The sequence below is a fragment of the Alternaria atra genome (genome assembly GCF_907166805.1).
Source record: "Alternaria atra isolate CS162 genome assembly, contig: 21, whole genome shotgun sequence".
NCBI lineage: Eukaryota > Fungi > Ascomycota > Dothideomycetes > Pleosporales > Pleosporaceae > Alternaria > Alternaria atra.
This window is the reverse complement of record NW_025091319.1, coordinates 2,325,307-2,345,321: the sequence shown is the minus strand read 5'-3', so window position 1 is coordinate 2,345,321 and position 20,015 is coordinate 2,325,307. Positions and strand designations below refer to the sequence as shown.

The following is a 20,015-nucleotide window of genomic DNA, read 5'->3' as shown; positions in this document are numbered from 1 at the left end:
CTCTATCGTCTTCCTACAATCTTAGAGCAGAGAAAGGCGGAAGAAGCCGATAACACTGCAAAGCTATGAAAGAATGTATGTCAGTCGTTTACGAGGACAGCAGTCATCGGCATGGAGAGGAAAGAACGAATGGAGAGTGTAGATGCAAGGCTGCTAATCCTTCGCGATAAGCTCGAACGCGGGGTGAGGATCGACACAACAGCCCCACTCTTGCTGGTCTTCGCACATCCCAACCCAATTCATCCCATCTCGGTCCTTCTCGTGCTTATTTCGGCAATTAAGCTATCACTATATTCTGCAATTTCTAAAGGCTAAACTGATTCGTGATCGTTTGATCCGATATGTTGACCACGAAAAAGTGAGAGGATGTAGAGATACCAGGAGCTCCATGCTTTGTCTGCAGCAATGTGTATACTGATGTAGCTCCGATAGGCATATGTCACTATTCGCGGGGACGCAAGCACACCATTGGCTTCATGCATCCATCTCGGCGCACGACGTGTCTCCCGGGCCCCCTCGGCGGTACCTGAGTATCCGCATCCGCACCTGCGTCGTGATATACAAATACCTCATGAACCCAAGCATACGTGAGTGTCTCAAGAACTCGCTTTCGCGAATCGGTATCGGAAACAAGATCTGTCGCGATGAGGGTCTTCCTCGTGCTTGCGGCACACCTGCTGCCCTATGCAGCATGCGCATGTGTACCCGACTTTGCCGATAAGCTGCTGTCTGACCCCCAAGTAATCCAACATCCAGCAGTAATCGCGGCATTTGAGCAAGTTCAGTGGAATCTCTCGACTTTGTACACCAACACTACACGCGATGGACATAGTTTTGCTGTTGTAAGTACCGGGCTAGCTCTATGTATTGAATGGTTACTCACGAGCACAAGGTTCACGCATCGAGCCCGAGGCCGGCGTACACGTTCAATAACGGAACGCTGAAGTTCAATGAGACTGATCTTAACCCGACTGAAGCAAATAAAGTGACAAGCGACTCAGTCTTCCGTCTGATGTCCGTTTCTAAGAACATCGCGATGGCATCCGCTCTAGTGATCGAAAATCAGCTCAGACGCAACTCGTCTTCATCTTCCTCTCTCCTGACCATTGACACACCCGTTCGCCAACTGCTTCCTTTGTTTGCTCTTCCAAAGAAAGACTGGAACAACGGCGGTAGCGAGATCACACTGCGTATGCTTGCGAGTCATACAGCAGGGATACCGAGAGAAAGCTACAGTACTGGCTTCAACATGATTCTCAGCATTGGAAAAGCGGATGCACCAACAATTGGAGCGGTATGGGCAGGCCAGAGCGCGGGAGATGTGATCGATGGGATAGCTACAAGGAATTTGATGTTCGCACCAGGGCAGAGGGCGGCTTACTCAAACGCTGGACTGGGCCTCCTAGGTGCCGCCGTGGCTACATACTTCAACAACGTCACTTCCTCATCCCTCACCTGGTCTGAGCTTGCGACCCAAAAACTTCTTTTGCGTCTGAACATGTCGCATAGCTTCTTTGGCGCCATTCCGCAGAACCTCATTCCAGACATTGGTGTACCAGGTGGCGACAACTGGGCTGATCTGATTGTAGGCGAGGGCTACGATCCGGCAGCTGGCATGTGGAGCTCTGCAAACGATCTCGCCAGCTACATTTACAACCTATGGCTCACTCCCGAACCCACGCTTATCACGCCCTTCCAGCGTCGCCAGGTCATGAAGCCAAGCGTCATACTTCCAGACGGCAAACAGCAAAGCGGCCCAGGCTGGGAGATCGAGATTCTGACCTTACCAACGAGTGAGAATGCTAGTCTAGCACAAGAAAGTACAAAGACATATAGTATTTTCGGGAAGTCTGGCGATGGTGGGGGTTGGCATAGCTGGATCGACACTATTCCAAATCTTGGATATGGAATCATCGTATTGGCGCAACAGTCCGGGCTGGCCGACTATGCGGGCATTTCGACAAGCATGATCAGAGCAACTGTACATGATATTCTTGCGCCTGCTTTCGCGAAAGCGTTGAGTGAAAGAACAAAGGAGCGATACGCTGGGTTCTACAACGCTGGCGAGGACACTGGACTAATCGCTGATCAAGTAGCCACTGCCCTCTCGAACTCTTCCTCGACGTATGCGGATCTCGTAGTTCAAGACCAGATCCTGTACCTCCGCTCTTTGACTGTGAACGGTTCATCAGCGCTTGAGGCTATAGACCGTCTGTCCTGGACCGCCGATGCACAGCCACGCTACTTCTCCACTCCTCAAGGCGTTGTTTTAGAACCTGCTGAAGGCGTAGGCGAGACACAAGAATTCGGGCCTGGAGCACAAGTGTGGAGAATGATCTTCCCCGGATTGGAGACGTGCGATTGGTTTGACTTCGATGGTTATCAAGACAGTAATGGATGGCCTGTAAGTAAGGTCGTACTACTCGAAACCGATACAGGAGTCGAACTACATTACCCGCCATTCGACATTGTGGTAAGTCGGATGAGAATACACAAGTAGGAATGTCTCGCCGCTATATCTTGTGGGTGTCTTGCTGCAGATCGCTGCAAGGATGAAGCCCTGTCACAATATTAGTCAGCCGCTTTCGGCATAGTGTTGGTCCTCACGCGAGGGTTCGTCTCATCAACTCACATCTCATCTGCAGGTCACACAACTTCCAGATCAACAGCGTCCGCCATCGACACACGATGCAAAACAACACGTCATAAGACTCTTCGATCCATAAAGTCATACACGACCTCCTATATCTGGCTATCATCTGCAGCACAACTCAGCTTCTCAGATTGAGAGGTGCTTCGATATGGATGCTGCTACCGCCCGCGCTCGGGCTGTAGTTGAGAATTTCCACAGGAATGTAGTTGAAACAGAAAGGCAGCGGCGTGAGCTCCAGAAGAAGGAGAGCGAGCAGCAATTCTACGACATGTACAGCCCATGCAATCCTTCGTCAACGTTCCACGACCTGCAGTGTGGCCATCGGATACAGACTGAATACACTGCAAGCTGTGGTGTGACCTGTCTGCGCCTCATGCAAGGCCAACCGTTCACCTGCCCGACTTGTCTAATCAATGTAGTGCGTGCGGAGGTAGCCCTAGACAGTCTTACTCTTGGATCCAGTAATGACACCGCCATGGAGGATACCGAGCCGACTGAGGACAGGATACAGCACTTCGCCAATAAGTACGTCGCAGAGATGCTGAGAAAAGGTTATCGCGGTTGTAAAGCAGCCTCGAAGATCGACGAACCTCGTATGCAGTTCTTCGACCAGTTCATGCGACAAGATGGCTTTGGAGGAGTGGAGGATGTGCTTTCTGATGAGAAGGCAACGAAGCCCCGAAAACGCCCCGGTACGGCAGTCCATAAAAACCTAGCTAAGGTGAACAAGTCATATCGAAAGCAGCCTGGCAGATGGGATTATCGTGATCCGACTTCAAGCGATGCAGGCTCTAGAGCCGTAGCGCGCAAATTTTCAGGTGACAATGAGGCAGAGGATACCGACATAAGCCAAGGAATAGTAGATGAAGCTATGGGGGAAGTACGTTCGGAACAGTCCGATAATGCTGGTGTTGATCTTGTTCCGCAAAAAGAAGCAACCGAGGCTGTGCGAAAGGCCATGGAGGCGTTTGCTTTGCTTTCGACATAGTGAGTAGAGCCAGCAAATATCCATTATCTGTAATGCAGTAATGAGAACCACGACCATGCCGTGAACTATGCCGCATACGAGCGAAACACCATCTCAAAGTAACCATTACCGTTGAACGTCGCGCACTGTCGCCGAAAGTACGCTATCTGAACAGAGCATCAACAATGGAGGGATTCAGATGCCGCCTTAGATCGTGTGTCGAAAGGGGGCAGAAAAACGCGACAAAGATATGGTAAGTTGGGAGTGAAAGAACGTGTCAGTGTCCCGAATGCGGGCGTGTTCGTGCGCCTCTGATGATGTCAGCATTGGTCAATAGACTCAGTCAATTCCCACATTCTTCAACACCTCGCTTAAGCATCACCAAGCGCACGTCCATCCATCTTTCCGAACCTTACAGCAGATACTGTCCCTTTACTATGAGCTGTCGCCGAGTTTGCGCGGGTCAAGTCTCGTCACGAACACGCACCAGTCAGTCGTGTGGCTGTCGATCCCCGAAATTGAGTTTTGACGTGGTAAGTCCCGCAGCAAGCGCAACCTTATTGAAAAGGTGGAAAGCTCCCAGGGAAAAGACGGTATAGCAGCAGCTGTTCGTTGGTCTTGGTAGGGCCTTTTGTGGGGTTCAGTAGTTTTGAAGTGTGGCTATTGAGGCATCCGGTAGCCTTGGCCTAGACCTACACTTACTCGCAACAGGAACCATTCGTAGGGCGACTGAGTCTTTGATTTCTCTCTGCCAATTGGAAAAGTTGCGCTCGTAGAATTTCGAAGATTGCGACAATCTCGCCTGATGCGGTTGCGCATCATGCTGCCTCTCCGATGAAGCTTTCTATGGATGCACATCCCCTTCATGATCGTCAGTGGTTTTACCTCAATATTGAGGTATGAACCTAATTCGGTTCATGTGTACTTCACGCGACCATGATGAAATATGAGTATCTGCATCTCTGGACGTAGGATGTGGGGCATCAATATTTTGATGCAGTCTTTGAAACACGATCACGTTCAACGCTCTTCACATTCCCAACGCGAATCCGAAGCCAGGGTCACTCACAATAGATCACTTCCAGCCATTGTTCAGTGGAGTCGTCGCAGATCGGCAGGCACGGGAAGGATTGAAAGGTTCTAGCTCGAGTGTGTAGCATCGGCAATCCTACCCCAAGAGTTGCTTCGCAAGACCCATACGCTCCCGCGGATCATTTACCGCTATAGCGGGCTCTGCATCCTTCAAACACCTGCGGCAGCGACATCAACAAGCTTTCGTGTTACATATGCCACGTGTACGATCAAAGCTTTCCGCACTCTTGGAGATCAATGATCAGCGCTGAGCGGTACATGACGCTAGGCGGTTCAACACAGGCACCTAGTGCGTCCTTGATATGCACCTTCGGGATTCTACAACACCATTTCATGGGCTATGCACAGGATTGTCATGCCGATGGCGCATCTCGAAGCTGACTGCAGACTATTCAGCCCTTCAGCGCGCCCGATATTCACCGCAACTGTCGTGGAAGCCTCAACGGAAAGAACCTAATTATGGCTGCAATCGGCGAAATAGTTCATATACGCCATATATGCTTAGGTGGAGCGGCAGCGTGGCGTAAATCTCCCGACTGATGTTTGAACTAGAGGTGTGCGGGAAGGCATGGACCCCCACTTACCGCTAGCAGAGTCAGGTCTTGGACCTCTCTCTGACTGGCGTATACATGTGGCTCATATCCCGGTGGTTCTCTCTGTTTGCGATGGTTGTTCCTTACCTTACTTACCCTGACAGCCAGGCCTGCTGCTATCACGGCCGTATACCCTAAAATGGACGTGGAGGTTTTGGGAGCACATGCCAGCCGGCTGGTTGCTCGCGCCGGTGGTCTACACCCTCCACCGGAAGTCCTCCTCAGTTGGCCTAAACCAAATTATGTCGATCCAGAGGAAAGAGGTTGGGGAACACCAATCGTGCTGATGGTATTCTTGGGTATATCATTCCTTGTGTACTGTGCGCGGATGTGGGCAAGACTGGCCATATCAAAGAACACTGGATTGGACGATATCCTTGTAAGCATAGCGATACTGCCGCTGTTCGGTTTGACCATATCTACTGTACTTGGTAAGCACTACTTCACTTCTCCAAAATCATTGCTAATCGGGAAAGGCATTCGCATTTATGGTTATCAATGGCATGTCTGGGACCAAACCAGAGAGACTCTAGTCACAACGCGAGAAGTAGGTCTATATATTTGGGGGCACCGATAGCATACTGACGTATCAGATCGCCATGGCAATCGAACTCAACTACATGTTATCAACGACGTTGGTTAAAGTGTCAATCCTCTGTTTTTACCGACGTATTGGCGACCGTCTTACAAACCACTTCATCTATTGTAAGTGATCAGAAACAACTCATTTGACATATTCAGGCACTAACGTACCATCACAGGGGTCTATGGTACTATCGTCTTCTGCATCGTCTACGGAATCGTCTTTACCTTCGCCATCGTCTTCACGTGCACACCCGTTGTAGGATTTTTCCGCCTCTTCGACATAGCCTGGAGACTGCAAAACGAACTGACGTGCCGCAATGAGGGCGCCTTAATAGTTGCATGCGCGGCCGTCTCGTCCGTCCAAGACTTCCTTATTTGTATGCTGCCAGTGCTTCTGATCTGGAACTTGAAGATCAGTAAAAGGCAGAAAACGGGATTGTGTGCTATCTTTGGCGTGGGGCTCATCACATGTATCTGTGGTATCCTGCGCACGTTCTACGCCACAAAACTTTACTTTTGTAAGACTTCCATCCACCAGCATCGCGAATCAAGCAGAACTGACTTTGATGATCTAGTTACCTACGACATTACCTGGGCAGCATACTCCGGCTGGGTATGGACGACACTCGAAGCCCAATTGGCCGTCATATGCGCCTCTGCACCGTCACTCAAAGTCTTCTTCAACCGCTACTTCGGCACGTACACCACGCGCGCTGGGTACTCTCAAACCGGAACGCCGAACAAGACCTCTGGTCCGTTATCACATACGAAATCGCTTGATTTCAATACAAAAGTATCCCAGCACTCGGTACAGCGATCGCAATGCACTGCTGGCTCGATTCGTGGGGACGTTCCGTTGGAGGGCATTCATATCAATCGCAAGTTGGATGTCAAGGTCGAAGAGAGGGATGATTGCAGTCAAGTGAGCTTCGCCAGTACGAAGGGACTTACCGCGCTACCAATGCCGACGCAGCCAGGCTGGCGAGGGAGGAGCGATTGGGTCGATGGCTGCAGGGCGGTTTGCGCAGCGCTCCGGCCGGAGAGCAGAGGCACATCGGAGAATCGTAGTCGGACCCGGGAGGATGATGTTGAAGCTGGTCGCGCATTCTAAGCGTGGTCTGCTGCGATGACTGAGACCAAGGCACATAGCCAGCGGTTTGTACTAACACTTTTCAGATTTTGAAATCTTTCATCTGCACGCCTTTAGACCTATATACCAGTTTTTCCTTTCGATCAGCGGCGCACAACATCAGGAAAGTACGACATCACTAGAGTAGAATCTCAACCTCTGCAACAGCAAGCTTTGAAGGCTCCACAGGCGGCGAATAGTTGTCCTATACCTTCACTATGGATGACACAAGGCAAACATATACCCACTTTTTCTTATTGGCGCCGGTAGTATCTTTTAATTCCTAGAAGAAGCATATTGAATAGAAATCGAGTTGTATTTTAGTTTATTTGTTGAGCAAGACTATCCATATCCGCTCACTCATCTCAAGCCATCTTTGGAGATAATTGTTTCCTAGCATCACATCTTAACACCCTACTCCAACAAGGCCTTCCTCACAGCCTCAACTTCCTCCTTGTTCCCACAAATTAACCCACCTCTCTCATCCGTATCCTCAACCGGCGTCTCTAACACCCTCTTCCCCGTCGCAGAATCCAATGCCGCACCACCCGCACACTCCAAAATCAGCGCGATTGGTGCCAACTCATAAAGCCGCCTAAGTTTTGCTTTGCTCTGCGCCGTGACTGGAGACACATAAACACCATGGCCCTTGGCCAGCGCATGCACAACATCCGGAACAAGTCCACCACTATACCGCAACGTGTACTTTTGCGTGATATAACGGTTGATGAGGTTCAGGTATCGTTGGTCTTCGGCCGCTGCGCGCATGTTTGCAGGAGCAAAATACCGGGTTTTCACTTCGGAGCCTTGTGTCAATTTTACGTCTGGACGGATGACTTGCATGGTCCCGTCGTTAGAATATCCGACTTCGAAACATGATCCCTTGGTTCCTGGCAGTCGGATGGCGACGATGGCGGTTGTACGTGGGCCTAATACACCCAGTATAGAAGCGATTTGCTTCTCATCCGGCGATTGATGTAGAGCGGATGCTCCTTCCCAGATACCGATGATGGTGCCGACGCTCCAGTTTGGCGCGATGATTGAGGAGCCGTCTAGGGGGTCGAAACCTAGTGTGTAGACTTCTTTTTCTTGCTCTCCAAATTTTGAGGATTTCTCTACAGGGTCTTCTTCGCTGGATGCTGTAACGATGGATGGGCAAGAGTCGATCGTTTTCCGGATTGCCTCCTCGGCCAACACGTCAACGTTTAGCTGGTCGTCACCGAAGGCGTTTGCTGTGCCAACCTGGGTCACTGAGGGGGAGGTGCGGAGGTGGCCTGCTATGGTGTGGATTGAGGCGAGGAGTTGAGGTAGTACGGAGTCGCGGAGTTGGGGATGGGATGAAGGGATGAGGGAGTTTAGACGGGTTGGTAGGTCTGTGGATTGCGACATGTTGGATGGTCGTTGGGTTATCGTGTTTCGGGATGGATGTGTGTCCTAGATGACGAGGAAGATGTCGTTTATTGTCGCAAATGAAGTTCTATTCGAAGAAAAGAAAATCTCCGTCTGCTAGTGTTCATCTGACTGTGACGTCGTGGTGTGGAGTTGTGGAAGCTTCGTCCATCTAGTAGCTCCACAAGCATCCACAACACCATCCGTCGATGCTTCGGCCTTATCCGTGACTATCCAGCCTTACGATACTTCATGCATCAGTCACGCGACGCTTGATTGGTCAATTGCTTCATCAATGTTGGAGATGCGCTGCTTTGCCTGTTCGAGGGGTACGAGCGGGGTAGCTTGGGAAGCTTAGCTCCCTCGTAGTCATCATAACAAGCTCTGGACGCTCATATATCGTGCCTTTCTTCTGTCGCTCCTTTTAAATCTCCTTGGTCTTCTACCGCGCATTAACTTCTCCCTCCTATCTCGTCCTCAAAATGCCCCAAACACTCAAAATCGCATCCGCGCAAGCACGCACCCTCTCCACGACCGCCGAAACTCTCGCTGCCCTCGAAGCTACCACAAAGCGCGCCGCATCCCAAGGTATCGATGTCCTCCTATTTCCCGAAGCATATCTGGGTGGATATCCTCGTACTTGCTCTTTTGGCGCTGCGGTTGGTGCTCGCGCGCCCGAAGGTCGGGAGCAGTTCTTACACTATTTCCACGATGCTGTCGATATGGGCGACACACCGAGCGGCGCTGGGCAAGATTGGTTAGACAGAAAGCTCGAGTTGCCCAGGGGGAAGGAATATAGAGGTGATGGGACAAGAGAGGAGTTGGAGAGGATCGCAAGGGAAACTGGTGTCTTTGTTGTTACCGGAATAGTAGAGAAATCTGGCGGAACACTATACTGTGGAGTTGTTTTTGTCGATCCAAAGAGGGGCATATTGGGAAAGAGGAGGAAGGTCATGCCCACTGGCAGTGAGAGATTGATTTGGGGGTTTGGAAGTGCCAGTACACTGAGGGCGGTGACAACAGAGATCAAGGGTGTCAAGCTGTGTATGGGGTCGGCGATATGCTGGGAGAACTACATGCCGCTTCTAAGACAGAGCTTGTATAGTCAGAACGTCAATTTGTGGTTTGCGCCAACAGCGGACGCGCGCGATGCTTGGGCGTCGCTGATACGGACGGTAGGCTGCGAAGGTCGATGCTTCGTGGTGAGCGCGAACCAGTGCGTCAAGAAGAAACACCTTCCGGAGTGGATCTCGGGCCAGGCACAATCACAGAGCAACGGAGATGCAATTGGCGTTGGTAGGAGAATATCGCAACAGGGCAGTGGGGCCGCTGGCAGACGACGAAGTACTATCACGAAGACACCGGAGGGCCACGAAATCTGTTTGCCAATACCGGAAGGACAAGCGTCAATTGCAAACGGCGACTCTTCAGCCATCGATTCTTCATCGACTACAGATGGCCCTCTTAGCCCCAAGCAGCAGCCGTTCTCGCAACTCCAGTCATCATCTGCGAACGGTGAAGAGTTTGTTTCTCGCGGCGGTTCTATGATCGTATCACCGCTAGGTGACGTGCTTGCTGGGCCACTATGGGAGCAAGAAGATGAACTGCTAATTGCGGACGTCGACTTCGAAGATTGTGAGCGTGGCAGACTCGATATGGACGTTGCGGGAAGCTATTCGCGCATGGATAGCTTCAAGCTCAGCGTTGAGGGTCTTGATCTAAATCCGCCTCCGATGTAAGCATCATGAAACTCAACAATAAACTGCTCAAAAGGCTAGATTATCATTATGCACTTGCGACATTGTTTTGAGTCCATAATGTAACAGCAGCTTATGCGACATTCACACCGCAGTTGACTGGGCAGATTTAAGTCTCGCCCACGGTTCCCCAATTTAGTAGCTAACATCAGTTTCCTGTACACAGCTCGCCGCATTAGGAAATACTTTCACTACCAATCCAACGATATAATGGCACCGCAATTCATCACAAAGCGTCTCGCATCCTGCGCAGGCACTCCAGTCCACACACTAATCTGCGGCCACACCATTCACGCCTCCTTCCTCCACCCAACAGCCTCATCAAAATGTGCGCCAAACTGCAAAGATGTCAACATGGCCACCAAAGCCGAACCGTCCTTCCTCTGCCCTACATGCTATGAATCTCAGCTTCGCCACAAGTACAACGAGTTTGTAAATCGCTGCAAGGAACAAGCTAAGAAAGTCGGCTTTAGCATGGAAACCATTGTAAAGGAAGTCAAGACAGATTATGAAAGCGGCCAACTGGCTGAGAAGAATGAGTTTGATCGTTGGTGGGATGTGTTCTTGAAGTATACGTGTTTTGAGAAGGTGGGGAGAGAGAGTTATAAGTGGAAGTCGGAGAAGGAGGGGCTGAGGGATTGTAAGGTTGTCGATGGGGAGTATGAGGAGGAGGTAGAGGTTGGAAGATGAAAGAGGACAGCGTTGACAGAGTAGAGGTATATGGGTGTGGCGGTGGGAGGGTTGTATTATATGTACCAACTAACGACTACAGTGTCCTTACGCTTTCATGTCACCCAGACGAATACAAAGTAGCTTGTGATTTAAGTAATTTGTTCTCACGAGGGTAGACCAACGACGATCTAACCGGCAAAAACACGACGTTGGCCAGATTCGAACTGACGCTCCCGAAGGAACAAGATTTCTAGTCTTGCGCGATAACCACCTAGTAGAAATTAGTAATGCTTTAACGTGCCCCACTATCGAGATGCGCACACCATCGAAATGCGCACGAAATACAGCAATCTATGTTCGCATGCGAATAACTCAACACCACAACAAGCTATCTACGCATTTAATAGCTCGAATTAATCCTCTACTTCTGCTGCATATTTCTTGCATGTGCGCTTATTATGTCCTGCCTCGCCGCAGTTCTTGCAGCGTCGGATACCTCCTGCACTACCACCTGCGCGCACCCTCTCCTGACGCCTCTCCACCTCTAACTGGATCTCAACATCCCTTTGCTCAACTATATCCTCTGCCTCTGCCTGCGATAGGGTTCCTCCCTTCCGGATTCGCTTTTTCTTGCGCTTTATACGTTTAGATGCTGCCTGGTTTGCCTCCTCAAGGTTGGCTATTCTAGCCTCTAGCAACGTGTGTGAGTGCACCTTCAAAGTTGATCCCTTTTTGACCTGCAACACTATCTCAATGATAGAATCAGGTGATGATTCCTTGTGATCTGTTATCCTCTTGACAATCAGCGTTGTTTGAGCCTCTATCTCCCAGGCGTTGCTTGGTGTTTTAGGTTCCTAAGGGGTAGGCCCTAATGCAGGTGGTGTTGGCGTACGAGGCTGTACTTTAAGCCTAGATAACACCACATCTGGGTTATGTGGGACTAAGCCAGTTGCTTGAAAGCTTGATAAGATATTGTTCTTTGAGAACGCCTTGTCAAATATTGGCCTGAAGGCAGCTAGGAAGGCTTTCTTGTCGATGTGGTAGATGTGGCTGTCTGCCAAGCCCCTGACTTCCTTCTTGTACGCCTGCTTCAGCGGGCAAAACAACCCACATCAAGTGGCTGTAGGATGTGCGATGAGTGTGGAGGCATGCAGAGGGTGATAATATTGCTTTCCTCACACAGATCCTGGAAGGCGAGCGACTTGTGGCTCTCATAGCCATCAATAATAAGCAGCCGGTGACTACCCACTGTGCGAGCCTCTGTATGCTGGATAAAGTGCTGCAGCCATGCAAGACCAAGCTCGTTTATTGTCCAGCCATTCTCACTAACTCCTATCCTCCAATCTTTAGGGTTGTGATACCAGGCCTGGTTATGGTTCTTTGCCTTGAAGATGAAAAAGGGTGGGATGGACCACCCCATCGCGTTGATGCCAGCAATCAGCGTTGCCCACTCACGATCGCCAGGCTGAACACCAAGTGGCTTGAGACGTCTCTCAGAGGCTGTTACTACCTTAACAGACCCTCTAACGCCTATCTGGAAGCCAGTCTTATCAAAATTATAGACGTCTTCATCTAGAATCCCATACTTGGCCTTGACGTTGTGTACAAGATTGAACCAGGGCCCAATAATAGCTGGGTCGCTGCAGAGGACTCTCTGATGATCCCGCTGTCTTGTTACCTGAGATTTGATCTCAGGTCTCCGGCGTACAAGCCTGTAGGTCCAGTTTTCTCCAACCTGGCCACCACTACGTGTAGCTAGTAGTTGGTTGGCCATTTCTCGCACATAGTTAAGCGTAGGGGCGAAACCTCGCGCGTCAAGCTTCCTTATATATTGTATAATCGCCTCCTCTTCATGTCTCTGGAGTTTTGATCGGTTGGGTTGAGTATCGCGTCGTGAAGCCTTCCCAGCGCGTCGATTGCGGAGAGTGCTTTCATGTATATCGTAGCGATGCGCGGCTTGTCGCTGGGTAAGCGACGCGTTAGATTTCATAGCTTGGATAGCCTGGATGACTCTGTCTTCAGTAGAAAGCAGTTCAAGATTTGGTAGTTGAGACATTGTAATAGAGAGTTGAAAGTGGTGGGGGCTTGGCAGAGTGCGCATTTCGATGGTGTGCGCATCTCGATAGTGGGGCACGTTAGTGCAGATGATAGATGAGAGAACGTACTCCGCCACAACGCCTAAGCTATTAATAGTGATTGATGACATAATTTCCACATTGTTCTGTTATGTATCTTGAAAACGGGTACTCTGCCTGGCTCATCTTCCAATCACGTATGATGCATACAACGATGCCGATAATGGCGGTCTTCGACCAGCGAAGCCTTTTGTATTCTCCTCGCACTCTTGTCGCGCTCAACCACCACCCTTATCAGATTTTCTAACCGCCACGCGTCAATTCACGCCAAAAACAATCCCAACGGCGAAATCAAGCAAGACACGTAATGGCAAAGGAAAATAACTGGCTGGCATTCTGGTGGAGAACTCGGTTAGCCTCGCGAGCTGGTGATCAAAACGTCCTCAGCAACCATGGAAACGGCGGCGATGCAAAAGGCTGCGGAGGAACCAACAAGTGGGAGCCACCCGAAACCTATCATGAGGTCAGCTGATGAAGCAGTTGATTCATTCACCGCTTCTTGAATGAGCCAATGTTTTGACTAGCGAAGCTCAATGTCTGCCTCGGCTTCAGGCATCCTTCGTGCTTCCGCGGTCAATTCTTCGTACGTTTTTTTTTCGCCTTTCCCGCCTCTCTCCCCTTTACTCTCCCTCGAGCGGGCGACCGATTGTCAGGGTATTGATCGGGTGATCTCGAGGCTTAATTGAGTTCGATCTTCCCACTGGCACGCTATCTGAGGAGGTGGCCCAGAATTCGTTCTCGTACTCTCCAGGGAAAACATGTTACCATTGCATGCAGTAGAACATCGTCGAAAACTCGTGGTCCTGATCCGGCTCGTGTTGCCTCTTGTGCAGCTGCTGTTCAGGTTTTGACAGAGCGCGAAGCATACAGTAGTTGTACAGTAGTTGTACAGTAGGCCGCCAGTTTTGCTGATGCGAGGTGGTCACGCTGACATATGTCAAACACCCTTGGGCTTACGTCTATGTCTTTTGACAAGTCCTCATCTTAGCATGTTCTGCAAGGGCATGGAGCCAGTCCCATGCACATGTCCAGAAGCGCAGCGTGAATAACGCGAAGGCTCAATGAAGTCTTAATCCTTAGTGTCCCTGACGTCATCCTGGAAGTTGTGCTCCTCCATCTGCTTGAGATGCTTTCCGAAGTCGTATAAGCCACCATCGCTCTGGTCGCGCTGAGCGAGGATAGCTTGCTTCAGGATATTGAGGTAGTGATGGTGCGCCGGCAATATATACGCTGCTATAACGGGTGTGTGCCTGATGCCATGTAAAATAATAAATACCTCCTCGCTCTTGTGCTGTTCAAGGCCCTCGCCTGCAAAGATAGCTGAAGGAAGCAGAGGGTACCGCAAAGACGACGATATCCTATACTATAGTGCAACAGCATCCTAGTATGGGTATGCCTATGGCGTAGTGTAAGTCGTAGTTTGGTTACGTGCCTTTAGAGATGAAGTGGGTGGAGAGGCCGCGACCGTAACAAGGGAGCAGGGCTACGTCACCTACCAAAGCCTTCACGTAGAGCAAGCGCAGCAGCAGAACATCATGTCGTGCATAACTGTTGTCATATCGTAAATAGAGGTACAAACGACGAGAGGCTACCAAAAAGGAAGTTGCATAACATGATCGTTGCAGACCCCGCCAACCCCACACGCGATGTATGTATGATGGAGAAACAAAAGCAAAAATGAAAGAAGACTTGTCAAAGGACATAAGCCGAAGCCCAAGGGGCTCGAACCCTCAACCTTTGGTGAACAGGCACAAGCCGAAAACCAACGCGCTACCATTGCGCCAAGGCTCCCGTAGGAGTTTTGATGAAGAAATATTTTTTTTACATCTTATATAATTGTGTGGTTTATCCATTGTCTTGCGTCCCGAAGACGAAAGTTCTGAACAGTGTCACGCAGCAAGAAGCCTGCAGAACACAATGTGCTCATGGTACGTGGGCCAAGCTCGCTTAACTATCGAAGTATGGCGCGCCAATGCCTACAGTCCTTTTCGACCTTGACACATCAGCATGCCCCACATGGGACCAAAATCTTCATGCTATTGTCCCCCAAGTGCACAATAAGTGGGCTTTTCGCAAGTTGGGTTTGGAGATATGACTGCTACATACCATCCAAGCGAGATGTTCAGTAGTAGAACTAAGTCGCATTTGGATCTGTTCCTCAGCGGTCTAAAAAGGTAGTATAGATAAGGTCATATATATGGATATTTCTTACATGAAAGTCTTCCACGAACGCTTTCACAAGTGCGAAGCTACCGTACGCCATATTTATGCAATCGCTAATAAACAAGATATAATGCATGTGCCAAAGTAATACTTAACGAACAAGCGTTGAGGATATTAGTTCCGTGGCTTCCTCCATAACTCTTCAGGGTCCAGTTGCCGTACTGAAGACACGCCGTTGCTCGATTGTGAGCCCGAGTACTCTATACCACAAGCGCCTCGATCCAAAGCAAGCGTGTTTAGATCCCAATGAAGCTGTTCCTCAGGATCTGTCGCCAAGCTCGTGCGCGTACGTCCTTGGGGCTGGTATGGCGCCTGCTCGACATTCGAATTATTCGACGCCATTAGTGAGAGTGATAGAGAGTCAAGTTCAGTTGCGAACTCCATCTCTTCTTTGCTAGCTTCTAGTACAGAGCAGATGTTGCTCGGTCGAGTCTTGGATTTCAGCTCCAATTCGTACACTCGCTGGTCGCGCAAGAATTCTGCTTCAAGTTGTCGGTGCTCAGTGTACCACTGCTCGTACTGCTCCTTACTCATCTGCTCCATAGGTGGGTAAGCCGCATTGTGTTGCGCTTGTCGCTCTTCCCAGATCTTTGTTGCTTCGGCTTGGATGCATTCGTTGCAAATAAAAGCGGCATCCACTGTACTACCATACGGTTCGATGCAGTTTGCGCCACAGTCCTCGACTAGGTCCGTCCGGATACGATGAGAGCAGAGAAGTTGATGGTAGAGACGTCCTTGACACGGCGCGAAACGCCTGGTTCGGATGTTGTTGAACGTGGAGACGGGTGTTTGTTGTGATATCGATGAAGAGGCGAAAGGTGCGTTTGTACCTTCTTCGGGAGTGCTGGTCCAGCCCCATCTACACGCCATCACGAGGTTTGCATGGGACATGGTGTCGTCTGAGACCTTAGACGTTGGCGTAGTCCGAAACGCAGGGTTTGAGAAATCCATGATGGGGTTGTGGATCGAGTTCGCCGTGGAGGTTGCAGGCGATATGCGGGTGGCGTCAGCTGACTACGCGTGGTTGCCTTGAATGATGGCGGTGACTGATACTGTCGGGGGTTCCAGATGATAGGAATGATCGGTGGTGTGCAAGATGCAACGCGATAATGATCAGGGACCGAGTTGAATAATCGGCGTTGTTGGTATAGTCCTGTGAAGGTGCATCGTACGTGCACAGGACGCTACAGTGGTGTTACGCTAGCTATAACGAGGTGCTCCGTCTATGGTTAGTCAACGGTGAAGGTATATTCCACAATTTCAGTGAAGTACGCCGATAGTAATGGGTCGTACAATGTGCAACTGAATCCTGGACAGATGATGTGCTGCCGGGGGTGGATGCGCATGCGGATAAAAGTTGATGAGTCGCGACGCGCTGGCCCAAGTTCGCGATGGACGCTAAGCCTTATACGGGCCGATGACGCTATGGAACCTTCCAGTAGTCTCGCCAACTCAGCACCCCAGCCACTTATCAACCTTCACAAAAGTAACACGAATTCTGATCGAGATACGCAAGAAAAGCAATCCGAAGATACGACTTGTCGTCTCAGCACTTGTACGTTCCATCACACAGCGAGATGACCGAAGAAGGGGGTGGCAAAGAAGTAAAACAGGGGCACCAATGAACTGCGCGATGCTGCTAATCGCCTCTCTTTTCAACTATTTACCCTACAACCTCCAACTTCCAAGTCTCTAGACTAGAAATCTGAAACCTCGCTCGGCACCAACTCCAGGTACGGCGTTGATCGCCCCCTCCACGTGCTCTCCCCGTGCAAGTTTCTTGTTCAACCTTCCCAGTATAATGCGCATGATGACCGTCATGATGATGGCCAGTGCTGCAGTTGCGCAATCCACACTCAGCGGTATCGTCAAGTCCGCCGGCCCGCTCTTCGGCTGCGGATACATGTAACTTGCGTAAATCGAACTGGTATTACTGATCGCGTTGATGAAAGCCAGTGCAGCCGCTCTCTTCGCTGGTGGACGGGGTAAAGAGTTGGAGATCCAGGCCAAAGCGACGACGTAGCCAGTGTAGACACCAGGGACCATCAACATCATGGCGACGTAGCGGGGTGCGGTAGCTGTTGTAGCAGCAGCCAGGATGAAAGCTGCCACACCAACGCAGAGCGGGAGGACAATGTGGAAGAATCGTTCGCCTGTGCGATCGGCATGCCAGGCGTTGAGATAGGTGGTAATAACTGCCAGGACGTAAGGTGGCGCTGTCAACAAAAGTGTCTCGATATTCGGATATCCTAGCGTTTTGACCACCGTGGGGAAGAAGTTGGTAACGCTCGCTGAAGACACGATCGCTAGAAGAAGAATTGTGAGCACCCAAGTCTTGATATCGAGCAAAGCGAGCTTTAGGCCGTGAAAGAAGGTCTGTGACTCCGCGGAAACCCAATCATCTTCGCCAACGTCTTCCTGGAGTCTGTATACGGCGAGTTGGCGCTCTTCCTCCGTAAGCCAGGAAGTTGTTCGAGGGAAGTTTGGTAGGATCCAAAAGGCTCCTGCGGCAATCGCAACGGTAATGCCACCCTAAACAGTTAGCACCTGTCGTATACACTCGTGTCGCGTACGATACATACCTCAATGATGAACACCCAGCGCCACGCTCTCAAGCCATGCGTACCGTCCATGTTACTGGTAATACCCGCAGTGATGAGACCACCGAACGCTCCCGAGATCAAACTTCCAGAGTATAGGACCGCCGTTCTCAGACCCAACTCTTTCCTTGTATACCAAGCGCTGAGGTAAAACAGACACCCCGGGAAGTATGCAGCTTCGATGAAACCCAGCATGAAGCGACAGACCACAAGTCCAGCAAAGTTTTGGCATGCGCCGGTAGCGCCTGATATGATACCCCAGATGATCATACATGTAGGTAGGTAAAGGGCCGGTTTACCAGTTTTATTGAGAAACAGGTTTGATGGGATTTGCATGAGTATGTAGCCGACGAAGAGGATGGAAACAGTGGTCTGCGCAAGTTAGTGAGACGCCTTCTTGAGGTGGTTCTGGCGAATACATACTTGGTATTGTACACTCGAGAGTTCCAACTCGTCTTGAAGACCTGCTAGTCGAACGGCAGCGATGTTATTTCTGTCAAGATAATCTGACTCTTGTCAGTATTGTCTTCGCATATTCTCCCGCCACAACTGTTCAGACATACTCATGATATACATCAGGATAATCATCGGTAACAGCCTCGTGTCGATCTTCCTCCTCATCTTTTTTTCCGCTTCGATTCTTTCCTCGGCGCTCATAGCAGCCACCAGCGGCGGCGCAACAAGCTTGCGATGCCCATCCACGGGCCCATCCCCAGCTTCAAGTGTCGTAGGCGCAATCTTGTCATTGGAGACGTGCTCAATCGAAGGTTTTTGGTCGTCAGTCAGTGTTGCCATGATCGCGAAATCAGCGCTCGTTGAGTGAGCTGGTGCGTTTCTTGATTTGGTGTAGAAGGCGCGATGGCGTTAAGCGCAAGCTTGGTGAAGGCGAAGCGCAACGATAAGAGACACCAAGCAATAACGCGGGGCCCCAAGCTTCCACTTATACGAAGCTTGCCTGTGCTCCCAAGCATTTACTGGGGTAGCTCACGCCATGTACGTCGTCCAACCTCAAGACACACCAAAGCACACCCATACCACATAGCCGAGGGGCAGTTGCCGACAACCGTACAGGAATACCGGCCCGCCGCAAAGATCAGCATCTCACGGCGACGAGACATGGCATGCGATTGGCCAATCGGGATATCAGTTAGTCGTAGTAACATGCTGATGCAACGGTGTGCACATGACACGGGCTGGGTGTGGTTTAGCAGCGGTTCGTGTTGGGGGATAAATGGACATGCGGGGTGAAGATCAACCGAAGTGTCATAGCTGGCGCCACAAATCCGGGGTTACTGAACGGCTTATGGATCGGTAACTGCAAGGGATACACTTTCTTCTTCTGGTTTCCAACAAACCCACAGTATCTACCCTTGGATGCTTTATCGCTTACCCCGGCGCCTTATACTCAAGATTTAGGACTACATCCGGTGCTGCCTTTAGCATTCGCGGCCTCGGCGCCTCAGAACAGCCAGCAACTATGCGCAATATCCTCGTTGGACGACTGTACGAACCTTGTGATCTCGTAAAGTTCTCGTGGAAGGCTTAGAAGTATACGTCTCGCAGGAATGGGCATATGATGGAGCATTGTGGAGAATACACCGAACTTGCAGGCTAAAGACAGCGAAGCCGAGGCAATGGCTGAAGAGAAGTCATAGGAGCAATCGAACAACAATGGCAGCCATAGATGACTGGGAAGAATACAAATATGATTGAGAAAACCGCAACAAATCGAAGTGCTCAAGAGTCGCATACGAGCTACAATGATTGCCGGATCCTGCAACACATCCGCCTGTAAGAAAGCTATATAATGGCCGCCTCCTCCCCTGATCTTGCTGAGATCCTTATGCACCATCCAGACATCATCGTCATATCACTTACGAGACAGTATGAATATGCTAGCATGCTTCCCAGGTCGACACATAACACTCCCCTACCATCATTGGCGTCCAGCGCGGATCCAACATGGTCTGCGCAGTAAAGGTCATTAAGAAGATGGTCGAGACCATCCAAACCAACTGATTCGGCATCTCTTGTCTGGCACAAAAGTACATCGAGGCAGAAACCTGCTGGTACGACTAGCAAGTTCTCATCAATAACTTGGGTCGTACAGTTAAGGTGCTGAAGTTCGTCCCGGCTGATGAGCCCGCCCAGCATCAGAGCCGCCGCCTGTGGATACGTCGGCAATACAAGAAGGCCCTACGCATCCACACAACACATATT

The 20,015-nt window shown here is 50.4% G+C and overlaps 7 protein-coding genes across 7 annotated transcripts; 4 read left to right on the top strand and 3 right to left on the bottom strand.

Moving 5' to 3' along the window:
- Window positions 1–644: 644 nt before the first annotated feature.
- ALTATR162_LOCUS1194 (uncharacterized protein) lies at window positions 645–3,641 on the top strand (the record flags this gene model as incomplete). The annotated part of the gene is made up of 3 exons (XM_043308789.1): window positions 645–842; window positions 893–2,473; window positions 2,766–3,641. 3 exons carry the CDS (start codon window positions 645–647, stop codon window positions 3,639–3,641), a joined length of 2,655 nt encoding a protein of 884 aa, XP_043164724.1.
- A 1,803-nt stretch (window positions 3,642–5,444) lies between these two features.
- ALTATR162_LOCUS1193 (uncharacterized protein) lies at window positions 5,445–7,001 on the top strand (the record flags this gene model as incomplete). The annotated part of the gene is made up of 4 exons (XM_043308788.1): window positions 5,445–5,736; window positions 5,782–5,852; window positions 5,899–6,010; window positions 6,067–7,001. The coding sequence occupies 4 exons, from the start codon at window positions 5,445–5,447 to the stop codon at window positions 6,999–7,001; spliced, it is 1,410 nt and encodes a 469-aa protein (XP_043164723.1).
- Window positions 7,002–7,433: 432 nt separating this feature from the next.
- On the bottom strand, window positions 7,434–8,408 carry ALTATR162_LOCUS1192 (uncharacterized protein; the record flags this gene model as incomplete). Its single annotated transcript, XM_043308787.1, has 1 exon — window positions 7,434–8,408. The coding sequence occupies one exon, from the start codon at window positions 8,406–8,408 to the stop codon at window positions 7,434–7,436; it is 975 nt and encodes a 324-aa protein (XP_043164722.1).
- Window positions 8,409–8,890: 482 nt separating this feature from the next.
- On the top strand, window positions 8,891–10,147 carry ALTATR162_LOCUS1191 (uncharacterized protein; the record flags this gene model as incomplete). Its single annotated transcript, XM_043308786.1, has 1 exon — window positions 8,891–10,147. One exon carries the CDS (start codon window positions 8,891–8,893, stop codon window positions 10,145–10,147), a length of 1,257 nt encoding a protein of 418 aa, XP_043164721.1.
- Window positions 10,148–10,375: 228 nt separating this feature from the next.
- ALTATR162_LOCUS1190 (uncharacterized protein) lies at window positions 10,376–10,855 on the top strand (the record flags this gene model as incomplete). Its single annotated transcript, XM_043308785.1, has 1 exon — window positions 10,376–10,855. One exon carries the CDS (start codon window positions 10,376–10,378, stop codon window positions 10,853–10,855), a length of 480 nt encoding a protein of 159 aa, XP_043164720.1.
- A 4,454-nt stretch (window positions 10,856–15,309) lies between these two features.
- On the bottom strand, window positions 15,310–16,146 carry ALTATR162_LOCUS1189 (uncharacterized protein; the record flags this gene model as incomplete). Its single annotated transcript, XM_043308784.1, has 1 exon — window positions 15,310–16,146. The coding sequence occupies one exon, from the start codon at window positions 16,144–16,146 to the stop codon at window positions 15,310–15,312; it is 837 nt and encodes a 278-aa protein (XP_043164719.1).
- Window positions 16,147–16,887: 741 nt separating this feature from the next.
- On the bottom strand, window positions 16,888–18,590 carry ALTATR162_LOCUS1188 (uncharacterized protein; the record flags this gene model as incomplete). Its single annotated transcript, XM_043308783.1, has 4 exons — window positions 16,888–17,727; window positions 17,778–18,167; window positions 18,219–18,301; window positions 18,359–18,590. The coding sequence occupies 4 exons, from the start codon at window positions 18,588–18,590 to the stop codon at window positions 16,888–16,890; spliced, it is 1,545 nt and encodes a 514-aa protein (XP_043164718.1).
- Window positions 18,591–20,015: the final 1,425 nt, after the last annotated feature.